Source organism: Rhynchophorus ferrugineus, unplaced genomic scaffold (assembly GCF_030347505.1).
Source record: "Rhynchophorus ferrugineus isolate W39M unplaced genomic scaffold, kcgeb_rfMv2 rfM9, whole genome shotgun sequence".
Taxonomy (NCBI): Eukaryota; Metazoa; Arthropoda; class Insecta; order Coleoptera; family Curculionidae; genus Rhynchophorus; species Rhynchophorus ferrugineus.
The window spans coordinates 5,751,470-5,772,355 of NW_027472588.1; the positions used below are offsets into that span (position 1 = coordinate 5,751,470).

A 20,886-nucleotide genomic window follows, 5' to 3' on the forward strand; every position below is an offset into this window, starting at 1 on the left:
TCTTCCATTTTCAGATTTTTTTGTGGAAAAATAAGAATTTTATTGGGATTTATTTTCACATAAACATGATGAAGTTTTTGATAAATAATTTGAAATAAATTAACAATAATTGGTAACTGATTTTAATACAGAAACGAAGATTTAAAAAAATAATTTCAGGTGGTAGATCTACCGAAAAAAGATCCCTATTTAAGTGGCTTTAAACATCGTTACTACTTGATGGAAGATAAAACGTTCCACGCCAACTGTACTTCAGAAGATTCTTATCCAGCAGTTAACATCACCTGGTATATCAACGATATACCAATCAGGCCACCTCACGTAAGGAAACATCAGTTCCATCACGGAGACTTATTAGTGTAAGTTTAGTTAAACTTATTCGTTAATTCTTAACACCAGTGTTGCTTTTTGTATGTCGGGACATCTTATTACCCTTTAAGAAATTGTTTGTAAAGTGCCATCAATTAATTAATTGAAATTTATTTTTATTTTTAATATAATTATATTAAAAGGGTTCATTTACCTGAAAGAAATATATAATGGTTAAGATACTTATAATAAATATTTTGGCTTAAGGCTCCTTAACCGAGATACCCTTTTAAACAAGTATGTTAAAAAATACATTAATACAAAATAAAATAATACAGTTGGTAGACCAACAAGATGAGCTTGATTTTATAAACAAGAGGTTATCTCATGATTGTTTTATTATATTGTTAATAGATCCTTAAGCTGTCTCTATAACTCCTCGATTTTACCTTAATAAGAGCACAGTAATAATGTTAATATCACTACATAGTATAAAACAAAGTCGCCTTTTCTGTTCCTATATCCCTATGTGCACTTAAATCTTTAAAACTACGCAACGGATTTTGATGCGGTTTTTTTCAATAGATAGAGTGATTCAAGAGGAAGGTTTATATGTATAATACATGCATAATATACTAAGGCAACATTGCTAATTTTAGAGGTTTCTAACGTGATGTCGTAAATTAACCTATTTTTTAGGCTTATTTAGCAATTAGCAAAAACGCTGCCTAACCCTACGAGTTAGATCAAATTAATGTACTGCAGTATTGTACACCATAAAAAGGTCTACAAAAAAGTCCGCGATGGTATATGTTTATCTTTTAGGGATAACCCACATTAACCATTTTTATTGTTTACTTTTTACGTGAGAAAATGGCTTATTTACGAAGCTATTTTAAGCAATACGGCATTAATCCTTATCGAATTAAGTACCTTAAATACAGTGTGCAATTAATATAGATCAATATGGTTCCTTACAGCATGTAAATTAAACAAATATTTTCGGAGATATTACAAATTTAAAATTTGCGTTTAAAAATGTGTAATGTAATAAAAATTGTATGAATTTAGATATTCCAAAGATAGCAGGAAATCTTCATAGTAAGTATGGGGGAAAAGGAATTGTTTTACTCCAAATTTAATGCGTGCAGGCCAAGGGCAGTAATGAATGAACCAAAAATACTGGATCGATTTTAATCATGTTTTCATTGAGTGACATAGGCATATATATTTTATGCCCGTGCAAAGTCGGAGCGGGCCGCTATGTTTTTATATACAACGTTCATATTTTTTCTGTAGTGTATTTAATTAAGTATCAGCATTGCACCCGTGCGAAGCCGGGGCGGGTCGCTAGTATATCATACATTTAAAATTTTTGTTGCTAAATATTGTTTTTTGGTATGTTTCCTCCAATATTATATTGATTGAACTGTTTTAATTTTCTGTTCCATAATTTTCACAATAACATTGTAGTAATAATTATAACTTTTCTGAATATATTTTTATGTTGAACAAGTAAATAAAATAGTAACACACATAAGTAAATAGACACATACTTTCAGCTGTGCTGTTCTGCTTCCTGTATGACGGAACAAAAAGAAACTTTAATATATCTTATTTAAATTGATAGCACTAAAGAAATATGACAAAGGGAAATATTTTCTTTATAGGTGCCTGAAATGGTAATTTAAACTAACCAATGGAATGAAGCGAAATGACGTTATCAGGGCCTTCCTGCTGAGACCACGCTAGACAATTTTGAATTTTGAAAACGCTCTATAAATTACTCTACGATATCAATGACATATCAAATGTCATTATCGCAACAATAATGGTTTTCCATTTTTCAGAGTTGTTTCAAGCCTAAGGCATCATTTGACCAAGAAATTCGTCAGTAACGGTTCCATGAGAGTGAAATGTACGGCTAATCTGTACGACGTGTATGTTAGGAGTACCGAAGTGGACATTAGCCTATTTAAGAAGCGCAGAAAGAACCACCACCCTGACTATTTTCCTCTCTCGACGGCACCTCCTCCAAGAACCGAAGATCTGTCTTATGATTTCTCCGATTACAGTACCAGAGAGTCAACAAACACCATTCGTAAGTTAAATAAGATTGGTTTGAAGACACATTAATTCTGATTTTGTGATAGTATAGTTCATATAAACGTCAATTTCATTTAAATATAAGCTGTATGCCATAGGTTTTAGAAAATAACTTTTTAGAAAATCTGTCAACAATCATACAATAACTTATCATGAATTTTATGAAAATTGAATTAAAAAAACAGCACCGAAAATTTTCTAAAAGTATTTTACTTGTCAGAAAAGACAATTAGTCTTCACCCTCTACGCATATAAAATGTGGTTCAGACATCAGCACTAGAAATCACTATTGATCAGTTATGAATAATTTATAACAACGTACTGGAGTAATCATTTACTGAAGCTTATGTTGTATCATAAGAATATAACACCCTCTATATATCCTGTAAATTAATTTTAAAGGATTTACAACAGATGATGTCACTGTGCATTATATCGCATCAGGCACATTTATAACCAACTTGGGAACTTTTATTTTTTACTTCAATTTAAAGAAAAGGACGGCTGAAGTTTATAGCAACCATGCTCCATCGATATGAATACTAGTTTCGTCGTATTAAAAGTGTTGATTTTCACATCGAACACAAGAAGCCTTCTGGACAGGCAAAAAATACGTAGACGGGGATTTAAAAATTAACTTGATGAAACCATCAATGGGGATCGCTATCGACTACAAATGATGCGTCTAATCTGAACGGCGTACGAAAAACGACAGTACGAGCAAAGACACAACAGCGTTATTCTTCAGAATAACAACCTTCGACCTCATGTTGCAAAACCGTTGAAAACCTACTTGGAAACACTAAAATGGGAAGTGCCCCTGTGTGAAAATACGTGTAGTAGATAGGTTAAATAAGGTTTTTGTTTAATTTTATTTTGTTATTACCACGATTATTATGTACATATCTTATTTTAAAACGTTTTTTTTTTGTGTTAAAAATCTAAATTTGATTATAATTAAATTGGTAGATAAAACTGTAAGGTAGACATCACACAAAACTATAGTTACTTCTTGCTAACTAATAATGATATCTCTCTATTTTTAGTGTCATTCTTCTCATCAGCTCCAACACCAAAGTCACTGAAGATCCTGATAGCATTCCTCTCTGTTACCATTTGTATCAGGAATTCCAGATGATTTGGTAATCACCAAAAATATCCAACTAAATAAATATTGCTTTAATATGTGATACACAACTATAAATGAAAGAATATCCTGTAAAAAAATATGCCTAGCAACTTATAAATTAATTATAAAGAAATTACTATTAAATCCAATCAAGACCTACTGTTATATATACACCATTCTGAATGACAACACTGATATACTTGTTGCTATATATGTAAAATATGAATGTTGATAAGTGTTCAAAACCTATATTCTTGTTATTAAGGTATACTTAAATAGTAAGTATGTTTATTTTATGTTTGTAATATTAGTAGGGTCAGTATTATGTATAAAATGTTTAACTAGATATGTAAATATGTTTTCGTTTTGTTTCTTTTTTATTACGAAAACCATGTTGGTCCTGTAAATTTATACCGATATGTAAATATGGAGAGGTTTGTATTATTTTTCTTTTTAGGACAAGTTGTATTAAATTGTCATATTTTTGTAAAGAAATCGGTTTTTACAGTTTAAGTTTGAAACTAGATAATAAGAAAAAAAGAACTGTCCAGCTTTTATAACAGTGGAAATAATAAAGCCTTCCGAACTATACTAAAATGTTGTTTTATTTAAATGTAATCAGCTACAGCAAGTCGTATACTGCTTATATATATAGCAGCTATATTTTTTAAACATAATTTGTTCAAAGAGTTTTAGTTCAGTTTGGATTTGACAACTAACAACATTCTAATCTAAATAAAATAATTGAACAAAAATGTTATAAAATTTAATTTATTTTAACATTATAGTACATCTAAAAACTACAGTTATTTATACAGCCACAATAGTTTATAGGATTATAACCTCTTATCACTATTGCTTTCAAGAAATTTGCATACGTCTGACAACCGGACGACTTTGACAGGCTCATTCGTTTGCATATTCGAAATGATCAGACAACATTGTGTCTCCTTTTAACTAGAATAAAATGGGAAGGGAAATATTGTCTAATTCTAAAACGGATTTACAGATTGCGATAGGCAATACATTAAACAGGTTGATAACGTTTGTTCAAAAAAAAACTATAACTATATAGAATAGACTATAGCTTCTGTCTGTATTAAAACTTCTTGATATCTTCAAACTTAAAACTGTATAAGATTTACCCTGCCATTTATTGTGAAAAGAGAATATATATTGAGTTGAGGAAAAAATAATTTCGGTTTTTTTTTCACCTTTTACAAAGTGAATATATTCCAATAAATTTCAACACTAATAAATGATGAATATCATTGCAGTGAAATCACAAAAACATAATTATATGACTTGATCGATACCCGATTCCTCAAGCAAAATCAACTGAATACCTCGGCATCCATCTCAATGATAAGTTAAATTTGAAACATCATGTTGGACAAAAAGAAGAGCAGATTAGATTCAAAGTCAAACAACTATACTGGTAAGTCGGAAGATACTCTCAACTTGTCCTAATATTAAAGAGTATGGTTTATCAGTCAATTATAAAATCAATTCGGACCTATGGGGTGCAAATATGGAGTTATACACTATAACATCAAACCCACTAGTAATCCAACGCACCCAAAACAAAGTTATACAATTAATTACCAGTATTTATGGCTATGTAACCAACTAAGAGCTGCACAATGACCTAGAAATCAAATAGATATGAATGGAAACATGGAAAAAGTTGCTAAATCGCAGCAATGTGAAAGCAATACAGCTGCTGGACAACACGGAAATCAGAAAATTGAAGCGAACCAAACGACACCAACTTGTATAGTGTATAAGTGTCTTCTTAGCTTTAGCTTAAGTAGTTTTGTTTCATTTTAATTTAGGAATACATTAATTATACAAAATCACCTAGTTATATTTCAAGTATCTTATCATATAGATTAGTGAAGTACAATTGAACCAAAAACAATTGAAAAAAAAGACAATATTAATAGATAAATGGATAATATAAATAGATAAGTCCATAATAAATACAACCCTAACCAAAATACTACACTGGCAAAATCAAATGGAAAATAAATGTGCTATGTTGTGAATTTAAATATCCTTATTCAAACAGGCCAAAATATTTACTACTTGTTTAATATTTTGAAAACTATAGATGAGAATATGCTGAAAAATATGATTATTATCAGTTTAAAGCGAGTGAAAAGTGGACACCAAATTCAACTCACACCAACAGCTGGAGAAGCTCCCTTTGCTTTTTCGTGAATAAATTATTATTTTGCTATTCTAATTCTCACAATTTGGAGTTGACGAATGAATTGATTTCCTTCCAATAAAGATTCATCTTTCAAAACATGTTCAGAGTATCGAAATTATGCTACAGATGAGCAATATGTGTTATACCCCATTGCTTGTTAAAATTGTGTTTATTTGTTTGACGCCATGAGCCAAGACTTATTAGTTACATAACTATCAGGTTCTTGAATTCTGATTGATTTTTCAAGTTGTAATTGATAGGATATGTATTAATCCATCATTTTCTACAATTTTTTCTCATATTTCTGGCAACATGGAGATATTTTACCAGCCAAACCTAACTGTTATAACAAGACGCTATAACTGGTGAGTATACTGGGTATAACCTTCACAAGTCTTGCATGTCGTCATGCAAAAAGATAATTTTGCCGTTGTTAGTCATTGTTTCTACTCATTTTTGCAACAATACGTCGTTTAGTTTGTTTCCTTCGGTTTTAACAACCCTACTGAGCCCAGCATCTCCTCCGATTCCTGGACGAACCTACAACTTTTCGCATTTAGAATTGTCGTAGTAGATCCACTTTTCATCGCCAATCACACGCACGTAAACATCAAGGAACAGCTGATTGATCAACTGCTAAACTGTATGAGAGTTCTTCGAGAGTTTCAGCTACATTTCCATCCAGTAAGCATTGCAATTCAATATCCTTTCATTATTGCCAAGGTCCTCCAATCACCACTTTTAGCACCACCGAAGTTTCCAAAATTATTAATACTTTTCCCAGATATCACTGATTAAAATACGCTCAAGGACCTATCATTTAATTTGTCAAGCCTTATACCATAGTATCCAGAATAAGCTGGCAATAAAGCGAGAATAAATACATATTTTAATGCATTGCTCAATATTTCTAATGAACTTTGAAACAAAGAAAATAAAAACTAGATATCCACAAACAATTGTATCTTTCTATTTTATTTTATTTACGTAGACAACTGATGAATAATCGCCTTTATCTTTAACCTTTGAACGGATTAGACGTTTGATTAAATCCCCATTTGGTACTTCTTTATTTCCCAGCGTGGACCGTTAGAAACAGGTAGAGGTACCGCCTAATTGGCGCGCGGCATCGGTTAGGGGTTAGATTTCTATCTGCGTAACAGAAGCGTTGTTTCTTCTTTGAGCTGAGACCACCACATTTATTAAAACAGGTAGTAAAACGCGGCGCATGGGTGAAAACTGAAATCGCATGTTTAGTTAAGCTGGACCAGTAGGAAAATAAGTGTCAAAAGGGACCCACGCGTAAACAGTGAAAGAAAAAAGAATGTTTATGATTTTAACAAGTAAGTTAATTTATTTTAAGTTAGCTTCATTAAGAAATAATAACAGTTTAATTAAAATTCATATAGGACTAAATTATGATGGGGTTTTAGCACTAGTTTAATCATTAACTTTAACAAGAATCACTACTGTTTCGCATATTTTTTATAATTTTAAGAGCACCAGCAATCATTACCCTATCAATTAGAAATAACCTCTATTTTTTTTATTATTTAATTATTACATTGTTATTAGTCGTTTACGACTAACCTACAATTTATCTTTATAATAACTTAAATCTAGATATATAACTAGGAGTACCCATCGGCCCTATCTCAGTCTCTGGTGAAATGATGTCACTGGTGTATTTTTGTATTATATACACCTCACTACACAACACTACACAAGATCAGATGGTTTGATTCTTTTGAGTCTGTGTCCTGTTCTGGTAGTATTCAGAAGTTGTAATACTTCAATATTCTCATGAGAATGGAGTCTTTCCCCATGCCCCCTTGCAATTCTCTTGCTTTCTTGACTGACTGTGGGTATCTGAAAGTCTCGATGTAGGTAACCAATCCTATAGTATTTGGATGCGCCCACAATACCTCTTAGGACTTTGTTCTGAAAAATGTGTATGTTGTTTCTGTTTCTCTTTACAGAACATCCCCATAATTGAACTCCATATGTCCATAAGTCCATATATTCCATTCGGGCTGAAAAGTCTGCACTTGCAGTATCAGTTTAATTCGATGTCAGTATTACGTGTTACATGACACCTAGCTTATACCGTCGTATGATCACCAAAACTGTATGGCTATGAATAGTCCGCTTCGGCATCGATATATATATGATTCTCTGGGACTAACTCATGACTTTTTACGCCTTGGATAGTCGTAGTAAATCCACTTTGCATCATCAGTCCCAACATAACTCTTCTTCTTTTGGCTGGCAAGCAATGAAAGCCTAGAAAATGAAAGTTTGTTCGGTTAATTTGTGTGACAGCCTTTTTCTACCTTTTTGTTATTTCCATTTGCAAGTAAGCACCTGGAGACAGTGGATTCAACAAGTGTTAAGCTGCCTGAAAGTTCTTTGAAAACTCCCCCGCCTACCATAGTAAAACAAATTCTTTTGCCAAAATTAGTTTTTTTATTCAACATAATCCCCTTCAAAGGTGATACATGATTATAGCGACCCTCCAACTTTTCGATACCATTTTTGTAGTACGATTTGTCCTTAGCAGATCTGGAGAATACGGTGGATGAGGAAGCAATTCGAAGCCCAATTCATAGATTTTTGCCATCGTTTTCACTGACTTGTGACACGGTGCATTGTCTTGGTGAAGCAGCACTTTTTTTTTCTTTGAATGCGGCCGTTTTTCGGCGATCTCATCCCTCACACGGTCCAATAACGCTACGTAATAGTCGCTGTTGATAGTCCTTCATTTTTCAAGGTAGTCAATGAAAATTATTCCATGCGCATCCCAAAATACAGACGCCATAACCAGCCGACTGTTGCGTTTTCCCATGTTTTAGAGCGACTTCATCGTGTGCAGTCCACTCGAATGACTGTCGATTGGACTTCGGAGGGAAATAATGGAGCCATGTTTCATCCATTGTCACATATCGACGCATAAACTCGGGTATATTACGTTTGATAATCTTCAAACACTGCTCCGAATCATCAACCAGTCGTTGTTTTTAGTCAAAAGTGAGCTAGCGCGGCACCCACTTTGCACAGAGCTTTCTCATACCCAAATATTCGTGAATGATATGATGTACACGTTCAGTTGATATCTTTAAAGTGTCTGCTATTTCATTCAGTTTCAAATTACGGTCATTCAAAATCATTTTGTGGATTTTTTAAAAATGTTTTCGTCGGTAACAACCTCTTTTGGGCGTCCACTGCGTTCACCATCTTCGGTGCTCATTTTACCACATCTAAACTTAGCATACCAATCCTTGATGGTTTATTTTTCTAATGCAGTGTCCGGAAACTCGGCATCAAGCCAGGTTTTTGCTTCAACTGTATTTTTCCCTTCAAAGAACAATATTTTATCAACACGCGAAATTCCTTTTTATCCATTTTTTTCGCAATAACAGAATTTGTTTCACTCAAAATGGTATACTTCACAAACTAATGATCCGACAGCTATCACATTTATATACGCATCTTTTGAGGGTTAGAGCTAACTAAAAAATATGTGGATTTAATTCTAGTAGCGCTATCTATGTGTCAGGCCGAGGACTTTTCAATCGACCTGTTATAAGCTCAGAACAATGTCCATTATTTCAAGAGATTTTTAAAATCTTAAAACGCACTTGGCCCATTAGTAACATCAATATAACACGAACTAATATATAACAGTAATTCTTCTAATTATCATGTCCAAATCTGATGCGTTTAAACCGAATTGTTTAATATAACCTTTTGAAAAAGTTCAAATAATGTTAACCACACCGTAAATTACATTTAAACGTTAACAAACCGCAAACTGTTATACCACAATTACCAATAACTAACAAAAAAATATGTCATACGTAATAAACCACGACATATACCCAGATAAAACTTTGATTTTGGATATTAAAATGAAATTTAGAAGCTCAATGGTCGAATAAACCTGAAATAAATTATTCAAATCATTAGTTATAGTCTGTTTCGTTGGTATTTTTAATTAAATTAATAAAGTTTCTAAATTTTCCAGACATAATTTTAGGGTTTTGTCTAGAACAGACATCTGTTGCCTGTTGTTCCAACTAATCAACGCCATCTATTGACCGTATTCTGATTTCGAGAAAACCCCAGTTTTCCTGAGGCAGGTTTCCAGAGTCGGGAAATCTATTTTAAAATTTTTGCCAGAATCGATGACCCATATTAGACCGTGAACACGAATTTGTTTGGTCCAAAATTACGGTTTTGGCTATGAATTGTTCTTCCTGCAAGTTCTATTCGAATAAATATATTCGGGCAGGACTAGAACTGCATGGGAAACCTTAGAAAATGGATATTTAGGATTTTATATCCGTCTTATAATCGATACTAGTTGACGTAAGGTAAGCGGTACGAAATTAATTCAGTTATTGTTGTTTTCTTGTAGCGGAATGGATTTACTAAAAGCTCTGATAGTGGTATCCGAAAAAGCGGCTAACATAGCTCGGACACTTCGACAGAACGAGAGCTTATTCAGTTTATTGGTGGAGCAGAAAAGCGACAATGAAGCCAATCCGAGATTCAATGAGGATTTTAAGACACTAGCGGACGTGTTGATACAACAGATGACAAGGCATGATATCGGTCTTCAGGTACGCATCTTCGAACATCAGGACACCATACTGAAGCAAGCTATAGTTTCCAGACTTGAAGCAGTCCATCGAAGGGGAGGAAAGCAACCATATCGTCAATAAACTGGGCGAGGAGGTTAATATTGAAATCAAAGACAGTGCGGAAGAAACTGCCCGGTTGTTATCCAAAGTTATGGACGGAGATGTAGAGGCCGCCAGAGTTTTAGCTGATGAAGTTCACAGAACCGTATCAATCGATGAAGTTGATACCAGGACGCCTAATTTTGACTTTGATGTCGACCTGGAGAATATTGGGATATGGATCGATCCTATAGGTATCCGATTCTGAAGGTTCTCTGTATCTTTGCTACAAGTATTGTGTATTTCTCCTTTTTAAGATGGGACGAACGAATATGTTAAAGCTGACGAGGACGTAACTAACGGAGAATTCTTTTTGAAAGGGTTAAAGTGTGTTACCGTCTTGATTGGAGCGTATGACAAGAGGGGAGTACCCATAATGGGGATTATAAATCAACCATTTTATTGTAAGACTGACATTAATAAGTAAGTTAAACAAGTGAGTTTCTTCTTGTACTTCTGGGAAATATGATTTGATCTGAGGTTGTCAAGTTTGCCTCATTTTACCTTAAATACATATTTTAGATGCCTATCACTTTAACGTAACCGACAACAAAATAAAAAATTTTCATTTATATTTCTCCAAATATATTGCCAATTCCAGTTTGTAAAAATGTAAAATTTGTTTTAAATCAAAGAACGGATTTTTCCCTATTCATTTTATCCAACCGAATCAACCTATGAAATTCGATTTGGTTTGGTATTGGTGGTCCATGTTGCCAAATGTCTACAAAATTCTTGAGAGCATGAGCATTAATAATTAGAGGTTATAAACAAGCAAACGTAAACCATATTCTAATTTGATGGGACAACGTTGCGGCGTGTTGACGTCATAATTTCTGATGATGTGCGTTGGCTCTTTTATCATCCCATAACAAATATATCATAGTCACGAGATGGCGTTAATTGTATTTTGTTACCACATGGGAAAATACAAGGTATAATTTTTATTTTCGATACTACTTTATGCTTATATTTTTCTTCAAAAGTAATTTGTAAATCATTGTTTTAATATGTTTTAACATCAACAAGTCGCTTTCAACAAGCTCCAGATACCTTGTTTAGTACAAGTATAGTCTATTCAGTTTGTTTCTACATACGTCATCAAAATGTCTAATCTGTTGCTTGTCACAATTTATAAATTCGTTTTAGAATCAGACAATATATTCCTTCTCATTTTATTCACAATGCTGTCTTATTAGTTCTAACAAGTAAACAAATGAGCCTGTCAAAGTCGTCCGGTTGTCAGACGTATGCAAAATTCTTGAAAGCAATAGCGATAAGAGGTTATAACTCTAACCTATAAACTATTGTGGCTGTATAATTAACTGTAGTTTTTAGATGTACTATAACGCAAAAATAAATTATATGTGATCACTTTTTGTTCAGTTACTTTATTTAGATTATAATTTTTTGTATGTCAAAACCAAACTGAACTAAAACTCAGGGTTGAGCGGCAACATTACGACGTTTTGACGTTACAAATTTAAATGACGTATGTGTAAAATAACTTTGAACTGACTATATGTACTAAAATTCATTCATTATCACAACTTTAATGATTAAAATTCTTATTTCAAATATTTACTTCTAGTTTAATAGAATAAAAATTCAGATTTGGAATCTAATTTAAGAATTTTAAAAAGAAAGTATATTTTTTGTAAAAAAAAACACTACACTCTTTAGTTTATTATAAATTATTTCAATACAAAATATATGAAAACTATCCATTAGAATTCTTGATAAACAATAAAAAATGTTCCGAAGAAAGTTATATTCACATGCCAAATTTCCAAAGAAATCGTTAGATGGCATCTGATAACTCTAACTACTGTCAATACCAAAAACATAAATCCTAAAGCCTAATCTCTACTTTTGTGCTTCCTTTCTTGGAGTGGATATTCTGGTGTCTGATATATACGAATATCTTTAAATTTCAGGTATCAATGCCACTGGGGTGTATGCTATCAGGGAAGGGAAGCTTTGTTCAAGGCTTCTTCTATAGACGAACCTAATATGGAAGAAACCCACACCTTATGTGTAGGTATCAGTGAAAATCCTCAATATATTCAAGTATTAAAAGATGCTGGCTATAATTTGACGTACCCTAAAGGTGCTGGTTACAAATTACTAACAGTTATTTTAGGTAAGTCTAATCTATCATCCACATCTTTCATATATGCGTGAGTTAATTTTTGCAGATTCTTTTCTAACAGCTTAAAATTATAAATACACTTTTATATTTATATAATAATATTTCTACAGTATTTCTAATTTTCCATTAGTTTTGTCAAATTACATCACTGATACAAAAAAATATCAGACATAATATCAAATAATTATTTTAGGAATATCTGACGCATACATTCTATCCAAACCTACAACATATATGTGGGATACATGTGCACCTCAAGCCATTCTGCGCTCGCTGGGAGGTGAAATTATTAACATGACCGACATGGTCACGAAGAAAAAATCAAACGTCATTAAATACGGAAGAAAAGGAAGCACGTCCACTAAAAACATCGACGGAATCGTTGCTTATAGGTACAAAAATGTTATAAATAAACTCGTAGAGTTGAATTGGACTGCTTAAAAAAGATTATTTATTATGTATATTGTTAAGTATGTATAATATATTATGTAAATTATTGTTAATTATAAGATGAATTAAAATATTAGAAAAAGATGTTATAAGTTGAAATAAATGTTTAAATTATTTGTTATATAAATATGTATTTAAATTAAAGTCGTGATTGGAATTAATATATAAAAATCTCATTGTTGTTCCTTGTAAATAATACTTTCCGACCAGCCGAATTATCAACAAAGATTGTTTTTTAATGGTATGTGTAATTTGCTTGAAGCAATGCGTCTCAAGGTTGGTAACTCTTAGTCTTTTAACAATGATTACCCCTCCTCTCATCACATGCTCTTTCATTAAAAGTTTGATTCGGCAATTCTTCCAATATAGCCCTTTCAAACTTCTGTCTGTTATGTAAACTCAAAATAATAAATGGCAAAATACAAAACAAAAAGTGGTATTTAGCTCAGTTTGAAGTATAACTAATGTTAAATTGGTTTACCATCAAATATTTCACTATTGAGAATTACATATCCCGTATAAGCAGCAAGTCTCATTAAATCAGAACATCTAGCATGCCCTGAATTATGGGCATGCTAGATAGAATTTATGGGCTTAAACAAGATATCATATAAATTAAAATTAATACACAAATTCAGATATAAACTATGTAACACTTGTACTAATCAGCATAATTTTTGTTCATAACAATAAAGTTTAATATTAGGTTTATTATTATTTTAATAGATCTTGTACATATAGCTTTGCTTTACCATAATTTCATTCAAGTAAAAAAACTAGTTGTTATTTAAAACTTTTATTATTGATATTAACATTGTTCTTAAACAAAACAAAATAAAACTACATTTCAATTGGTTTATCTCTGAATATCTCGCCATTAAAAGCTTATTGTATATAATCTTTATATTTAATTATTTTCTATACAATCAAGATCAATATTAAATCGAAACATCTAACATGCCCTAAATATTCCTATAAATTAAAAACACCAATTGAAACATAAACTTTATAGCACTTATATTAATTTGTACTATTATCTTCCTAACAATCAATTTTACAAAACATTTATCTACTTGTTTGAGAAAAAAACAAAAAAGATTGTGTTAATCTTAGTAGGCTTACGGCATTTGACATTAAAAAAACATTAAACTGTATTGATGCATACTAGATTGAGAAATAGGACCCAGTGTATTTTGTAAGTCATGAATAGAAAATATTAAAACATTTTGTAATAACAGGACAGTAATATTAAAATGGACTAAAAGTATAACTAGAAAACAATTAGTAACTGCATCAGACTTACATTTAAAATAAACTAATAAAGTTTATGGGGTTATTTTTTTGCTGGCTATTAATACAAACACATCCATTAATTAAATAATAACGATATATTTTTATGTCCATAATTAAAATTATACAAAAGCAAAAACAATAAATATGATTACAGGGTAAAATTGATCAAACTTATAACCGGGGTGTTATACATATTCTATTTTTTTCAGATAATGAACGACCTGTTGATGTGATGACAAGTGATGCTGATTAAAACTGCTGCGAGGGCAGCAACAACCTAACTAGAAAATTATAGTATGCTATGACCTTAAATTTTTTATCAAAATTATTAGAAAAAACATAGTATGCCATGAAATGATCAAGTTGAAGGGCTGTCAAAGGAAAATATATAAAAATTTAATCACAAAAGTAGGATTTAAAATAACATTATGTCAGTTCTGAGTGCTATTTGTTTTGTAAGTTGTTGAAAAACGAGTCCTGGAAAAAAGAAAAAAGAAGGTTTACTAATTACAATAATTCCTGCAGGTATGTACTTACATCTATATCGCTTTCGCCATCTGAATGTTTACTAATTTCCATTAATACATCAGATGTTCTATCTAAAATCGATTCATAATTTATTTTTATCAGTATAAATATGATTTATAATTACCTCTTTCGTCCCAATCAACTTCTTGTTTAACAATCGTTGTGTTTACGCTTCTTGCTGATTCACTGTCGCTGGGCCTGTCAATCTCGTCTTTAATTCTAACTTCAACAAGAGGCCTGAAACACACTCGATTCTGCGGAAATTGTAACACTTAAATTAACGAGTACTTACGTGTGTGGTTCTTTGTTTGTGTTCATAAGTTGAGCAAAAGTATCATCTTCGACATCGACACTTTCATCTGGTGGCTCTTCCTTCACTCTAATCCCTAAAAGTTCGTTGTCTTCAACAGGATTCTGGGTTCTGTTATTTTCATGGGAGCTATCTGAATTGCAAGAATCGGAATCGTATTTGTCATTGTTGGAGGCTTTTCTTGAGGTTTCATACAAATTGGGCAAGTCAATATCGTGGAAATCATCGAATAGTTCGCTGTCATCAACCTCCTGTTTAAATCTTGCTATACCCTACAGAAATATCATAGAATTACAAATTTCAATACTTTGATAAGAATACAAACCATAGCATCCACTTGTTCTTTCCAAAAATCGTGATCAGTGTACATGCCTTTATCACTGGCCGAGGTATTATCACCAGTTTTCCTCTGAGAGGCTTGCTTTGTTTCGCCTGGTAATCCTATGAAATCATCAATCCCATTGAGATAACGTAAAATATGAGAAATTCAAAAAGCACATACCTACAGTACCATGTAACCTTCTAAATCTGACAATGAGGCTTTTAGAGTACATTTCAGTTGCATAAGTGTTTTGGAAAGCCTCGATAGCGTCATTAACTGTATGAAAACACACAAATGCATATCTTGTATATTTCATCTTCTTCGCAAAACCTATATCTATTCTTTTGTTTTTTGGATACACTTTAACAACATCATCAACAGTGACCTGAAAGATCACCACTAACATCATCAATAACGATCAGAATACCTACATACCTCTTGTGCAAGATTCCCAACATAAAGTGTTAAAGGATCAATATCTTCAGGACCAATGTTGACATCATCTTCCCTGTCTCTCTTAGGCTCTACAGTTAGATAACCATATCCAAACTTGATTTTGTTCAATTCCTTTATAACTTCATCCATATTGGCGTTATCCTACAAAAAAAATATTATCATCAAGATACCGAAGATCATTAACAGAAACAAACGATAAAGGACCATCACAAACCTTCAGTGTCACAAAACAGAAACGCGGATTTGATGGTAACTGAAAATGTACACTGTCTATTTGTGAGTGAAACTTTGAAACTATATCCCTGTTAAGCTCTAAATCTGGAAACTTTATTATCAGTGACTGGCTTTTGTGCCTTTTATGGTATTCTTTCTCCACATCCAAGGCCCTCTTAGCATCATCAACAGACCAATCCTTTCTCATTGGGATATTTTGAGATAGTGGCTTTTTTTTCTTCTTTATGCTCTTTTTTGGATCAAGCTGAAAAATAACATATGGGTTTAAATGAAACTATTTTAATAAAAATATCCACACACAAATTCAAATTACATCAACAGGAAAAAAGATTGTTTACTATGAATATTTACCAGGCTGCTATTCATTGTTTAAATTACTCTAATAGCCACATGTGATACTCACCTCTTGTGGCAATTTTCGTTTCCTATTACTAGGATTATTATAGCCACCCCTGTTGTAGTATCCATTATTGTAGTCCCTTCGATATTGTTGCTGATACTCTTCTTGTTGTTGGGACTGCCTAGCTCCTGTACCAATATGAAACATTTACAGGGCTTTTAACCAACATACCATAACCTCATTTATTTTTCAAAATTAAAACTTTACGTACTTTATATTTGTAAATTATCTTATATGCCTAGTATAAACCATGGTACATATGCATCCCAACTCTTAAAGTACACTCACCTATTGAGTTTCCTACATTTGGTGGAGGAATATTGTATGAATTGTAAACTCCTGAATATAAATATACTTCCTGTGGAGCATGCTGCACTTCTGAATTTGACGGATAGGGTACAGCTGGAGGTGGTGGAGGAGGCTGCCTTATTTGTGCATATAAATCATTTGCACTTTGTAAATTGTTATAGTTCACTGGTGGGGTTGGGGTTGTTATTGGCCTACAAGATTATATATTAATCAAGATTAAAACACATTAAATTTTCATTAGATTCCCTGGTCATACGAAATAATATTTATGACATATTTAAAACAAACCTTGATTTAGCATTTTTTGTTAAATTTACATCTGTAGAGTCATAATACATATATAATCCCATTGCTGCGTTAGGACTTGCTCTAGGAGTGTTATAACCTAAAATCAAAGCAACATTTTAGAGAGAACTATAAACATAAAAAATTGTTATATTGAATGCTATGAAAATTGTATTTCTGTTGAAAAATCGTAATACATACCAGGTGATACATAGTTCTCAGTCTTACTATTTGCTGTGTACTTTTTAGGTGTGTTAAACCGATACGGCTATAAAATATGTTTAACAGATAACATTCATTAAACCCTAAAAATGTACTTACAGTATAACCTGGTGGAGGCTGACTAAAATCGAAATTTGCTTGCCCAGAATTACCACTCGAACTATTCATTTCGCAAACCTATAAGTTACTAAGTAAGTCTGCTAATCATATCCTATAGTTGGTAAGTTGAAACTTTTATTCAATTCTTCAATTCAAACATTTACCAACAAACCATAACAGAAAACCCAATAACAACAATGATCAACATTGATGAAATGATTTCTGTCAAACATCAATTGACATTTGACGTTTTGAAAAATGTTCATCAATATTTCTACACAGGGTCTTTATATTTATATATATTTTCATATTATAAACTACTGTAGATAAAATATATAGCAAACAAATTAAACTGTAAAGAAAATAATAATTCCCTATATCATTCATATATATTTCAAAACGATTAAGGGGCTAAAGACAAAACACGATGTGACTAATTTGTTTTAAAATATAAATAATTAGTTTTCGTTCAATTACCATATAGGAATAATGACAGTACAAAAACATAAATCCGAAATAGGTTTATTCATCATTGAGGTACTAATGTGAAATTTAGTCTATATAATTATATATGAATAGGGTATTTCAGTGTTGTTCAAAGCAAAATTTAGGTATACATTTTACATTGAATCAACATGTGAAATTATAAAGAGCCAAATCAAAGGTATCTTGATATTCTGAAATTTTTGTTGTACTTTTTTAAAAGTTAAATGTAATTTCAAGGGAACTAAACTAACATGGCCATTTTCAAAAAAAAAAAAAAGATGTAAAAAGTTGTTAGATATTATCCAACATGCGCACCGCTGTGTGACACAGATTGGGCGGGTGTTTCGGCAACGCAAGCGAAATTCATTCGTTGTGGCCGGCAAACGCTACTTATATTAGGAATATCGGTCGAGGAAATGTATAGTTTCTAATAGAGTTGAAAGTGTGCCGGTGTGGTTGTGTCGGGTTAGTAAACATAGCCCCACATATTGTCGTAGCGATCATTGAAGAATTTAAGTGAGAGTGAGTGCCTCAAAAGCAAAATGAAGGAATACAATCAGGTTACATTACCCAATTACACCTACATCTTTAATTTCGAGTCGGATTTTATTCATCAAAAGACTCGAACATGGATGCAGGACAACTGGACTTTGGGTTTCTATTATGTGGGAGCTTACATGATTTTTATTTTCGGAGGACAATACCTGATGCAGAAGCGGCCTAAATTCGAACTGAGAGGCACTCTGTGTTTATGGAACACTTTGCTAGGGACGTTCAGCATTATCGGCGCTTGTAGAACAGTGCCTGAGTTTATTCATACCTTAACCAACCATGGATTGTACCATTCAGTATGTGTGCCTTCATTTATAGAACAGGATAAGGTATCTGGATTTTGGACCTGGATGTTTGTGCTGAGTAAATTGCCAGAGTTGGGAGACACTGTCTTCATTGTCCTCCGTAAGCAACCCTTGATTTTCCTTCATTGGTATCATCACATCACCGTACTGCTATACTCCTGGTTCAGTTACTCCGAATACACCTCTAGTGCTAGATGGTTCATTGTAATGAATTATTGTGTACATTCAGTGATGTACTCCTACTTTGCCTTAAGAGCTGCAGGTTATGCGCCTCCACGACAAGTAGCCATGTTAATAACGTCCCTACAACTACTACAGATGGTTATAGGGTGTGCGGTGAATTTGTGGGCTCATCAGTTACTACTGAATAATGTAGAGTGCCATGTAACGCCGTTTAACGTTAAGCTGTCGATTGCCATGTATTTTAGTTACTTTGTCCTATTTGCAAGGTTCTTCTACAAAACGTATGTCCTGAAAAGTAGCAAAAAGAAAAACGGCACATCTTCAGCAGCGGAATATCCGATAATGAAGTCGAAGGTTCATTAAATTCACTAAATGTTTTTGCTGAACATTCCTAGTAGCAATGAAATGCATTTAGCTCTACAATGTAAGTTAAAATAAAAGATATTTTTTTAAGATCCTTTATTTTCAGATGAAGAAAAAAATAGTAATTTTTATTAACTAAATATGTATATTACTGTTTCTTTGGATGGTTCTGAAAACCATGAAAATGTTTTGTCAAAGGAGAAATCTCATACAATCTATTCTTTTTTATTTATAAAAGCAGGTGCTAAATATTTCTTTGTTCGAAATACGTGTTGATTTAGATACTTTTAATAATTTTAAATTTACTTTTAAAGTGAGATGAAGCAAATTTAACTTAAAAAGTTTAAGTGCTTTAGAGTTAACTCAGATGAGTACAGTGTGGTAGATCTTGTATATATATGATATTTACCCTGTGTACTAGTGATATTTATCAGTTTTATATCAATTTAAATGTTTATTGATAGATAACGATGCGAAATTATATAATAATTTTCATGTTTACTGAAATGTTACTATCTAGCAATCCATGGTCGTATTACGTATTTGGATAAAATTGTCATTTTTCCCCGATATATATTCTGTTAATGTTTTGCTGGTTAACGTTGAATGAATTGTGCTATTTTAACCAAATATGTAAAACTACTATTGCCGCAAAGTACTAGGTGCAAAAGAAGAAAGTGATATATTAATTTAATATACATATTTATTTGTTTAAATGTTGTATTTATAGTTTGGGAGTATCACAAAACGCAACTTTTGGTCCCGTTTCGAAATCATATTGCATTATAGACATTGCGAATGCTTTATTTAAAGTACCGAGTGCCAAAAATAAATCCAAACGCACATCCGAAAATATGTAACTGTGTTTTGTAATACCCCCAAGTTTTTCTGAAAAGTGTACACAAAAGATGCATAAAACTGTCTTAAAGTTTTGTTTGAATTCGATTGAATTTTAGATATTCCAGCAGAACGGTATAATGGAAAAAATAGTGTGGTTAGTATGTTTCTCCACCACATAGAACTTTGTTTTCATTCATCTCAGTTTATAACAATTGTTTTAATAGTTGGATGTAGTATGGTTTGTGAATTTTAATTATGGGCTAGTCATTAGTTTTTAAACAAATAGACTTTGCTGTAAGCGATTGAATTCCTTAATTTATTAGTTACGTAAAGGCTTCAATAGGAACCAGGCGTATTAAAGTTGATTTTTTAGTATTAGCCTATAAAATATGTAACAAAGTTTACAGATAATCTTTATATATTTGAAAATTTTGTTGCCGAACTTTCCATAAAAGGGTGTTTGTATGAAAAAGTTTTGTTATTGTGCACATGTTTGCTTAATTTTTTTGTTATTGTACATACCTGTATTTTCACCACTGTAAATTATATGTATGTACTTAAATGATTTGAATAAATTGCCTAAATTTGTTTATTAA

General features: G+C 32.1%; 4 protein-coding genes across 5 annotated transcripts in view; 3 read left to right on the plus strand and 1 right to left on the minus strand.

The window, feature by feature from the left end:
* The window catches only part of LOC143201956 (uncharacterized), an 80,068-nt gene extending 76,374 nt beyond the window's left edge, over positions 1-3,694 (plus strand). The window contains exons 5-7 of the mRNA XM_076413189.1: positions 160-359; positions 2,160-2,410; positions 3,462-3,694. Of these exons, the coding sequence (XP_076269304.1) occupies positions 160-359; positions 2,160-2,410; positions 3,462-3,553 (543 nt within the window). The 3' untranslated portion in view covers positions 3,554-3,694. The remainder of the gene's footprint in view (positions 1-159; positions 360-2,159; positions 2,411-3,461) is intronic.
* Positions 3,695-6,960: 3,266 nt separating this feature from the next.
* Ipp (Inositol polyphosphate 1-phosphatase) lies at positions 6,961-13,215 on the plus strand. 2 transcript variants are annotated; one of them, XM_076413192.1, is made up of 6 exons: positions 6,961-7,102; positions 10,177-10,381; positions 10,428-10,695; positions 10,759-10,924; positions 12,439-12,644; positions 12,847-13,215. In XM_076413192.1, exons 2-6 carry the CDS (start codon positions 10,181-10,183, stop codon positions 13,092-13,094), a joined length of 1,089 nt encoding a protein of 362 aa, XP_076269307.1. In that variant the 5' UTR covers positions 6,961-7,102; positions 10,177-10,180; the 3' UTR covers positions 13,095-13,215. The 2 variants fall into 2 exon arrangements, with proteins under 2 accessions (XP_076269307.1, XP_076269306.1); XM_076413191.1 differs by lacking the exon at positions 6,961-7,102 and adding an exon at positions 9,985-10,127 and having other exon boundaries at positions 12,847-13,214.
* A 1,257-nt stretch (positions 13,216-14,472) lies between these two features.
* Pof (RNA binding domain-containing protein painting of fourth) lies at positions 14,473-17,793 on the minus strand. Its single transcript, XM_076413190.1, has 13 exons — positions 17,562-17,793; positions 17,442-17,508; positions 17,244-17,340; positions 16,935-17,146; positions 16,650-16,774; positions 16,227-16,490; positions 15,992-16,153; positions 15,737-15,941; positions 15,560-15,675; positions 15,217-15,506; positions 15,049-15,161; positions 14,934-14,995; positions 14,473-14,873 (listed from the first exon to the last, which is right to left on the minus strand). The coding sequence occupies exons 1-13, from the start codon at positions 17,628-17,630 to the stop codon at positions 14,841-14,843; spliced, it is 1,815 nt and encodes a 604-aa protein (XP_076269305.1). The 5' UTR covers positions 17,631-17,793; the 3' UTR covers positions 14,473-14,840.
* Positions 17,794-18,138: 345 nt separating this feature from the next.
* Positions 18,139-20,886, plus strand: Baldspot (elongation of very long chain fatty acids protein baldspot). The gene is made up of 2 exons (XM_076413193.1): positions 18,139-18,225; positions 18,285-20,886. The coding sequence occupies exon 2, from the start codon at positions 18,590-18,592 to the stop codon at positions 19,448-19,450; it is 861 nt and encodes a 286-aa protein (XP_076269308.1). The 5' UTR covers positions 18,139-18,225; positions 18,285-18,589; the 3' UTR covers positions 19,451-20,886.

Coding starts and splice junctions, on each gene's coding strand:
- Baldspot (XM_076413193.1), top strand. CDS start 18,590: ATGAAGGAATACAATCAGGTTACATTACCCAATTACACCTACATCTTT.
- Ipp (XM_076413192.1), top strand. CDS start 10,181: ATGGATTTACTAAAAGCTCTGATAGTGGTATCCGAAAAAGCGGCTAAC. Junction 10,696..10,758: donor GATATGGATCGATCCTATAG/GTATCCGATTCT, acceptor CTCCTTTTTAAG/ATGGGACGAACGAATATGTT. Junction 10,925..12,438: donor TGTAAGACTGACATTAATAA/GTAAGTTAAACA, acceptor TTTAAATTTCAG/GTATCAATGCCACTGGGGTG.
- Pof (XM_076413190.1), bottom strand. CDS start 17,630: ATGAATAGTTCGAGTGGTAATTCTGGGCAAGCAAATTTCGATTTTAGT. Junction 17,341..17,441: donor TGAGAACTATGTATCACCTG/GTATGTATTACG, acceptor CTTTGATTTTAG/GTTATAACACTCCTAGAGCA. Junction 14,874..14,933: donor ATGGCGAAAGCGATATAGAT/GTAAGTACATAC, acceptor TCTTTTTTCCAG/GACTCGTTTTTCAACAACTT.